We start from the raw sequence: 9,756 nt of genomic DNA, 5'->3' as shown, positions 1-9,756 counted from the left end.
AATGTTGATATTCTGGTCTAATTAGATTCCTGTCTAAGTGGCGGAATGAATGGTGCTGATCAGATAGAAATGGGCGTAGTAGAAGAGGGAGTGGGCTTTGCTTGAGTTGGAGAATTCTGTTTTTAGTGCACACAAGGGGTTCTTGATCTATAATTCAATTTCACTTGAGAGACAGAGAGGAGCAAATTGCCAGCACTGTCTCTTTTGGATACATCCAAACTCACATTGTGTTGAAAAAGACTGAGTGTCTTCTGAGGAGCGGCTGAATTTTAGATGACGCGTCATTGCTTTAATACCTTCAGCGTTACCTAATGGTTATGCAATATGTTTTTGAAGGTTATATTTGACAAGAAAGACATTTCAAATCATCAGAGGTTGAAATTTGTTAGTCTAGATACAAAGTTCACTGCAAAAGAGACACACATATGGCCTACCATATGTCTATCAAGTCCATACGTTACATTGTAAAAATACTTGACTTGTCTTTAAACACATCCGTAAAATAAAAAGAAAAAATTAAATAGAAAGCATGGACAGCATAGAAAAAGAAATACCATTCCAGCACACACAAGAAGGCAGATTGAGAGCCATGTGTTTGTGGAGCCCAGCTGAACCCCGCCTGCTAAACCAGTCCGCTGGCTGTGACAGACTGACAGGCAGGGAAATAGAGAGGGTTGTGTGTGTGTGTGTGTGTGAGTTTTATAAGAGAACAAGACAAAAAAAAAAAAAAACAGAGGAGGAATTGAGACAAAGAGGCAGACTGACCAATGCAGACAGACACAAAAAGAATAAAAATGAAAGAAAAGAGACAACTAAAAGAGACATAGCGACACAGAGGAACATACAAAGAGACAGAGAGAGGGACGCTTACTGTATTCATACATGGAGAATGAGAGAGAGCGCAGAGTAGAGGAAGCCAAGCTTTCTGTGGCTTAGCCAGACTGGAGCGGTGGGACTTGGCTGGCTGTGGACCCTTGGCTTCACTATTAAAGCAAGGGAGAGAAAAAAATCACAGTCAAAAAATGAAAAGGGCAAAGAGCTATGCCAAGAATGCACAGGCAAGAAACAACACATTAGGTTCTTTCCTTCTGCCTGCCTCTCTGTTTCCCCAAGCAGATCTAAACAATAGGTGGGACCAGCCTCGAGAGCTGAGCTCTATACACTCAGAACCCTGCTGAGTGATTGAGGTTGACTCTTGAAGTTCAAAACCACGTATAATTATCATCCCCTTAATATACAGTTTCCCTTTTTTGTTTCCCCTTAAGGAGCTTTATGGTTGTAAAAAATCATCTTATTCCACGCGGTCTAACTACATGTATGAGCTTGTTCCAAGTCTACATTGAAACTATAAGATGTTTACACTGAGTGGAATATTTTAAACTCAAGAAAGACATGTTTTATGGGTTGCATCATTAAATCAAATGGAAATGTTTCAGATGTCTTATGAATCATTTTACACAAATTTTCCCCAAATTCAGTCTGACCTATTTTGCATCTTTGAACTTTGCAGTTTCCACTAGAATTCAAACTAAAGTTCTGTGGGTTTGAACAATGTTTGGCTGCACAGCACGAGTTTGTAATGACTGGTCCACCAGTACGCCACAGTGCATTACTAGTGTTACTAAAAGAGTAGAAAATGTTTAGATCATTTATCACAAATGTCTTCTAGTGTATCATGTTAAAATCAGACGAAGAGTCTACAGCCATGCCAGCAGCTCTGCGAGGCTGTACTCAGGCACAGCTAAACGCTGACATCAGCTTGCTAACTTGCTCACAATACCAATGCTAATATGCTGAAGTTCAACAGGAACAGTGTTAACCGTGTTCCTCATCTCAGTTTAGTGTGTAAGCTTGCTAACATTTGCTGATCAGCATTAAACAGAGAATACAGCTGAGGCTGATGGGAACGTCAGTCGTAACTTGAGTAGCAACTTAGTTATTAGTAATTAGTAACTTGACCTGATGATGGAACAAGAGGAAAATTCGGGAAATCTCCAAAGTTATTTTATTGTGATTCATTTTGAAGGGGCATGAATGTCTGTACCAAAGTTTGTGCCAGTACATGTTAGATGTTAAGATATTTTATCAGTTGAGTCAAAACTGTGACCTGCAGATGGCACTAGATTTACTAGATTTCATGCCAATCCATTAAATACTTGTAAAGACATTTCATTTGGTGACACTAGAGGAAAAGTCAGGAGATCATCAAGCTCAGTATAATTCATCCCCTGGGGAACATGGATTTTTTTTTTAAAGATTTTGCTAGTTGAAACCAGCATGGCCAAAAATGTATCGCAAATCTCAGCTTGGCCTTTACACTGTTTACCCTCTTTTGTTAAGCAGCTCTTGAAGCTGATGGCATCACAACAACAAATGTTAGAAGTACAGTTCTTGGTATATTCGTGGTATTTCAAGGGCTGTGTTAGCCATTTGGCGGATTGGCATCGCATATCAGCCCTATAGAGAATTAAAATCCAGAGCGTCATCAACACCTGTTTAATTTATGCTACTGGCATTGGCGCTGACACACACATACACACATATACACACAAAGTCTCTCCACTGGTCTGTGCACATACCATACAAAACAACAGAATATCCCATAATGAAATCTGACCGACCCAGCCACTCACAGCTACTAATCATGTAGTAATAGCCGCCGTGCCATAATCATATCACTGCATAGAGATATGAGGGGACTTACAGGCTTTTCCAGATTAATAGTGAAAAACAAGGACTTATTTTCCTGATTTTTCCATCCGCTGATACCCTAAGTAGAGGATTATAGCCTTTAGATCGTCTGACTCCAGAATGGCCGTCACAGAGGGGGATATTTGTGGAAAAACACACAGCAGAAATGGCTCGCCACACCACGGTGCACAGCACACCAAAATATCCATCCAACTGTGCCAAATGAGCACCAGAATGGCGCTGAAACAGTAACGGGTGAGAGATTTTTTTTTTTTTTTTGGGCTTGGTTAGAAAAGCTTAAGCTGTTTGCCTTTCTTTGATGATATGATGATTCAAAAGAGGCAAGGAAAAGTAATTGTAAAAACTGATATTTTTACATGAACAAATGAAAATATCAGAGGAAAAAGAAAAAAAAAAGTTTTTTCCCTGTACTTCAAACCGGCATCGTAAAGCAAATTACCATGTGGTCCTTTGGTTATCTTTGTCTGTCAAATGTTTGCAACGCTGCTTGACTTTGTTTTCCATATGTCTTGTACAGCGAGGCTGATTGTGTTTGTGCAGCTGAGATGCAACCCCAAAGCCATGTCATATTCTGGGCTTGGAGGAGAAAGGAGGATGCCAAGAACTGAAACGTGATGACGAGTGGGTGTGTGAGAGTGAGTGGGGAAAAAGGAATCCTTCCAAAGGCTCCTTTTTGCTCTTTGTGTGTGAGTGTGCGTTCATGTGTACGCACATGTGATCAAGAGTGCATTTATGTGTGGGAAGAAGGAATCCTTCCAGCCGTTTTCTTTCCTGAGCCTCTTCCTGTGTCCCCCCCCAACACACACACACACACACACACACAGTTCTCAAAGCCGGCGTCGGAGGGTTTGGCCTCGGCAAGAGCCAACCCACCAGAGGACACGGAGGAGAGGAGCCAGTGTTTCTCTCCCTCTCTCTCTCTCCTCCGAGCTCTGCCTGTTTCCACCACTCACTGAATGTTACTATAAATCCTGTTCACACATACACACACACAAATATTCCCACATCTCCCCATCCAGTGTGTGTTGGTGTATCTCATATGACTTGGCAGAAGTGAACCATGCATATGTGCGTGCTAGTGCGGGAATGTGTGTGTTAAGAGTTTTGGCAGTTTCCTCAATGCAGCCCTACCAAAAGATCCACTGGGAAATGTGGTTTTAACGCCCCCTCTCTTCTCTCCTCTTGTTTCCTTTCTCTCTCCATTTCACAATTACATTGCCTCTGTTTCTTCATTCTCCGGTCCTTCTTTCTTTTTTAATTTTATCCCTCTTCCTTCAATTGCTTTCTATTTTCCTCAAATTCAACCAGTGGAAATCCTCCCTTCCTCTCCTTCTAGCTGCTCCTTCTCACTCTGATAACACAAATCTCTTCTTTGTGTGTGTGTGTGTGTGTGTGTGTGTGTGTGTGTGTGTGTGTGTGTGTGTGTGTGTGTGTGTGTGTGTGTGTGTGTGTGTGTGTGTGTGTGTGTGCATTCTCTGCTCTCTATTAAAATCACAACATCATCATTTGCATCAAAAAACATTGTAAGCTGGGCATGCATATAGGCCTCCAATTCAGGATGTAACTCTCCCAGCACTGTCCACACACAATGAATGCTGATGGAGAGACATGATAGGTTATCCTGTAGGGAAGGCTGGTCAGATGAAATAGCTACTTGGTATTCCATCCCTCTGCAAAGCATGACACACAGGAGAGGGATTCTGGCAAATATGCAAATGATGAAATAGTTCATATATTACGTGGCCGTCTGAAGTTTTTTGTATTTGTGATGTGTGATGGCTGTGGAAATATCATTTAAAGCATCACAGACACACATCTCTCTTGCACCATATATGCACACATACAGACACACATATATATGTGTGTGTGTGTGTGTGTATGCATGTATGTATGTATATGTTAACTCAAGGATCAAGGTTTGTATTTCTGAGGGGTTATTAAATATGATACATTGTTGTGGATTAAACTACCCAGAAACACAATGATTGTTTTCAGTCCTGACCCTTTTTGATTCTAAACATAAGGACTCACATCATATTAGCTCTATCTCACCTTAAACAACATTCAGACACTTTGTTTTTGAGCTGATTTATGCTGTTTCAAAATCTACAGAGTCTCTGAATTTTACAACTCTATATTTAATATACAGTAGGGTCTTTGGTTCTTGACAAGTGGTTTTGATAGGAATTTGCATAGCTGTTTTATTAAGCATAAAACAGAATTTCATTTTGTCTTGTGTCCTCTCCCATACTTCCACACATGTATGGAAGTATAGGCCAACACTACAAAGCGTATGATATGTAGCTTGATTTAAAAAGTCCTTAATTTCATACTTTATGCAACAGACTCCTCTGATATAATTTATATGTGACTTCCAGCATATTCACTTCACTTAGGTTTGCTTTGTAAATCTGTTGCATGATTACCAAAGATAAAACCAATGATCAAACCCTCTTCCATAGTATCCAAAAACTGTTTCCAATTCTTACCACAAAACCATTCTGTATAATATACAAATAAAACAATAAAATGAAAAGACACACAGTAACACACACACACAGGTAACACAGCCAGACTCACTAAAGACAGTTTAAAAAAGGATTAAAATCGATGCAGCAGACCCAAAGATATTGTCTTTCTTTATTCAACACATTCTTCTTCCATGTGAAAACCTGCCTGCTGCATTACCCACAATGCACAACTCAAGAGCCGACAGCACAGTTGGAGATTCGGGTGTGTTATGCCAGTAGCAGGTGATGTAGCAGAGCCTCTAGCCTCAAGCAGATGATGAAGAACAGGTTGTAGTGGTCTGGTAAGCTCACTTCTTTTTAACTTCACACCCCCAGATTTTTTTCATTTTGAAACTTGTCCTTAACCAACTTTTGGCACAGCTGCAGCAGAACTTTCCAAGACCTGTAAACAGACTGTGTCATGTTGAACCTGTGGATTTTTACTTCAGAGTTTTGGAAACAACTGACCAACTATGACACTGAATGTTGGATGTAGGCCTGTGCGTCTGTTCTAATAATCCAGTAATATTATGTAACACTGACATGGGCCATTTTTTACAATGAGCACTTTTGATACTTTAAGGTCATTTTGTAATTTTACTTAAGTAAATTTTTGTGGGATCAGAATACTGTTACTTCTCAAACCACCGCACTTTCCTGACTCATGCAGATGTACATGTATTTCAGTCACTGATTCAGGCTGAAATGAGCCCCATTGACAGTGATTGGGATCGAACTGCACAGACGTTTGCCTGTCTTCCACAGTGACTTCAGCGGCCTTGTTGTCCTCTGCGAAGTTCATCAGAGTTCATCTTCTTTGTCCCTGCTGAGCTGAGGCTGGCTACTGTCTCCATCCTTGTCTCGCTCATCTCTCCTCACCCCTGTCCCTCCCCAGGTCTGTTTCCATCACATATCCCAAGGGTATAACTGCCTACACACACACACACATCTCCCCCACCCCTGTCTGTCCCTCAACCAACTCGGCCTCACCCTGCCTCTCCCTCTGCTCTTTGGCTGCAGCCTCTTCATGTGATGTCATTGAGGAGAAGTACGGCCTTTCTGCTGTGTGTGTGTTTGTATGGGTGTGTGGTGTGTGCCTGTGTAAGTCAGTGAGCGGGGGCGTGCATGTGTGTGAGTATGTGACAGGGATAGAGAGACAGAGAGAGTGTGTGTGTGTGTGTGTGTGTGCGAGAGAGAGAGAGAGAGAGAGAGAGAGAGAGAGACAGGATCGACAGAAAGAAGGAAAGAAAGGCACAAGTGTCAGGTTTCCCTTTTCAATTCAGAGGCTCAACTCCTTGTTTTTAATCTAGAAAAGAGGATGAAAAGAGCAGGAAAGGAGAGGCGATGGCTGGGAATTTGAGCTGCTGACAGCTGGTTTTTGTCCCCTCTCTCCTCACCCGCCTTTCTTTCTGTTTTCTCTCCCTCTTTCTTCCTCTTTTTACAGCGTCAAGGCTGGGTCCCCCAGCAAATTTGATGCAAGCGAATATAAAACTGACAGTAAATTGATGCTTACTTATATGACTTCATATTCGTTATTAAATAAACACAACTCCATTTTTGATGATAGTATTTACTTCTCAAATCACATTTTTCTCTCTTCCTGTGACGTCTCGCTCACCACATCCTGGTTTTGACTTCAGAAGATGACATATCTACAGTTTAACGGTTTTCCTGTCAAATTTCACTTCACACATACGTGCACACGTATGCTCTCTTAGGATATATTTTCTCACTTCTCCAGCTTGAGTACACACACACACACACTGTATGATAAATAATCATATATTATCATGGTAGGATATTGTCCAATCTGTGGGAAGCCTGTCTACTTTGGTAAGTCTGACCTATTTAATTTGTTTTACTCTATTTGTCCTCCTTTGTCTGCCTCACATTTGTCTGTATGGTTCTCTGTTCCTTTGTTTTTTTTCTTGTTTCAATTATATGAAAAAGTACAAATAAGAAAAAGATTTTACATATGAAAATGTTTTGATATATCTTTAACAAAAATGTCTGTGAAAAATAAAAGAAAAGTAAGGAACAGGTGAGAACATTATCAATAACAATAACTATAGGCATTTCTTACAGTGGACTTTCTAAATTGCCAAATTCAGGTGCAAACAAAATTAACAATGGCTGTATTCACTTAAGGTTTATCAGTGTCGGTGCAATGATATTATGCACAAACAACTAAGCAGAACTGAGCCATTGCTAATATTATCAGTTACATACTACGAAATGTTAAAATGTCTGCTTTGAAAAAGGGCAATTGCATCCCTTTTGATATGTGCTTAAAAAATGGAGGACAAATAGACTTTCTATCTGGTTTTCTTCTTCTCACACACACAAATGCACATGCACATATCCATGATAAAAACAGGATGTGGGTCTAGCCAAACATGCGTTCATGCTGCTCTCTGGGTTTCCTCCTTACCTTCTGTCTGTACACTCAGACCAGCACTCAAACCAACCATTTCAAGTCTATTTTGCTGTTCATTTACTGCTAGTTTTACTTTCCTATTCATTTGCCAGCTAAGTTCAAATTCTCTGATGTGACCTGGCCTACTTACCTCCTTTCCTCCAACACCACACTCTCTGGCCTATTTGTGCTGAATAGAGTAACAATCTGTATATTCCGAACCAGACATCTGAATCACACAATTGTATTTCTTGTAAGTTAGATGACAAATATTATTCAATTGAACTGATTGTCACACATTTCAAAGAATCCAGACCCATAAAAGATGTGTCTATCCTGCCTCGCATTAACACAGCTCTCATCTTTCTTTGGTCCAGGTGAGAAGAAGAGGTCCTTAGGGAGGGACTACCACCCTCTGTGTCTGAAGTGTCAAAGGTGCAACAGACAGCTCACAGCTGGACAACATGCCGAGGTATATGAGGCCAGTGAATGAAGAAATAATTAAGGGAAACAGTAAAAACAAAAAAAGCAGCTGAATTACTTAATAGGACAAGAAATAAATGTATGATGCAGTAAATATGCTCTGGTGATTGTGTTTCAGTATGATGAGAAGCCATTCTGCTCACACTGCTACCTGAAGATGTTTGGTCCAAGAGGTACTGCCTTACCACCATACACACACACACACACACACACACACACACACACACACACACACACACACACACACACACACACACACACACACACACACACACACACACACACACAGGCACACAGGCACACAGGTGCAATTTCTGAATCTCTCCTCTCCATGTGAATCTCTCTTGACAGGTAACAGGTGACTGGTGTCGCCATGGCACAGTGCATCCCCTCTACAGAAACCAGACTGAGATAAAATGCTGTCATAAAAAGACACACAGGGCCTGTTTACTGGCCGGAAAATTACTAAATTCGTAAATAAATATGAATGATAGACAGACATCTATATATTCACTTTAGCTGACTATTATTAACACCTCAACAAAATTAAATACCTATAAATGTGTGATGACCCTTTAACGCCATGTGTATGTCATTGTTCACTTTTATAATGTAACTTCATTTTGTATGTAGAAAATTGTAAGTCTGTATTGATGAATACATGTTTTAAACATTCCAACATCAAACCCTGGTGGATGTCTGAGTCTGTGTGTTGGAGTTTGCAGACTTTGCAATCAGGAGCCAACAAGCTCATATTTGGATGTATTTGCTCACACACGAACAAATACTCTAATCACCGACAACACACATGCATACAAAAAAATGAGTTGAGCTATAGGGTTCTCCCTCTCTCCCTCATCAAACAGCCGGAGGGAAGGAGAAGGAAGGAAGCAGGAATGGATGAGGGTGGTTGCTGTTGGCAGAGTAAACCAGATCTTATGCCAGCAGAATCTGCTGGAATGGGTGCCACAGTGAAGCAAAGACGGATCTCAAACACACATACGCACACATACACACACTTATGCAGTGAGTGTGTCTGCAGTGTGTCTTGACTGCTGCAGGGGCTTATCACCCAGTGGTGGGTGAAGCACATAGGTTTGACACACACACGCATGCACACATATACACACACAGACACACACAGACACACACACATACACATGCATAGAGAACGAGAAAGATGTGCTTCCCTATAAAGTGTGATGTGTCACATGAGTGACATTTCAGGTATTTGTCCTTGAAGGATGCAGGGATACATACATAAAAGGTGAAGAAGGCTGAGGCAGAAACAGTATGGAGAAAACCCATGGACAAGGGGAGAGGGGGCTGATTGGATTATTTTAACATCCAGCAAAGAGCTTGAAGAGGGATGCCCGTGCGTCTCTACAACATGTCTTTGAACCTGTCCATCTCCCTCTCAAGCCTAAAGATCCCTGCTTCATCCTCCCTCCTCCTCTATCCCTGCACCCCCCACCCTCCCTCAACTCTCCATGTCTCCTTCACCCCCTAACCCCCTACCTTGATAGATCACATGACTGCTGTGATACCAGCTGGCTGACTGCTCATTTGCATGTGTTTCAGCTACTCCCTTATTAGAGAGCTGCGTGGTGGTGGTGGAGGGGCCGAGGTATGAGT

General features: G+C 41.3%; 1 protein-coding gene across 1 annotated transcript; it reads left to right on the top strand.

The window, feature by feature from the left end:
* Window positions 1-6,873: 6,873 nt before the first annotated feature.
* Window positions 6,874-8,807, top strand: zgc:195282 (uncharacterized protein LOC100192223 homolog). The gene is made up of 4 exons (XM_041036460.1): window positions 6,874-7,055; window positions 8,016-8,110; window positions 8,240-8,294; window positions 8,473-8,807. The coding sequence occupies exons 1-4, from the start codon at window positions 7,013-7,015 to the stop codon at window positions 8,481-8,483; spliced, it is 204 nt and encodes a 67-aa protein (XP_040892394.1). The 5' UTR covers window positions 6,874-7,012; the 3' UTR covers window positions 8,484-8,807.
* The last annotated feature ends 949 nt before the right edge of the window (window positions 8,808-9,756 follow it).

Source organism: Toxotes jaculatrix, chromosome 4, assembly GCF_017976425.1.
Source record: "Toxotes jaculatrix isolate fToxJac2 chromosome 4, fToxJac2.pri, whole genome shotgun sequence".
NCBI classification, from domain to species: Eukaryota; Metazoa; Chordata; class Actinopteri; family Toxotidae; genus Toxotes; species Toxotes jaculatrix.
Note: the sequence above shows the minus strand (reverse complement) of the source record. Positions and strands in the feature narration are given on the sequence as shown.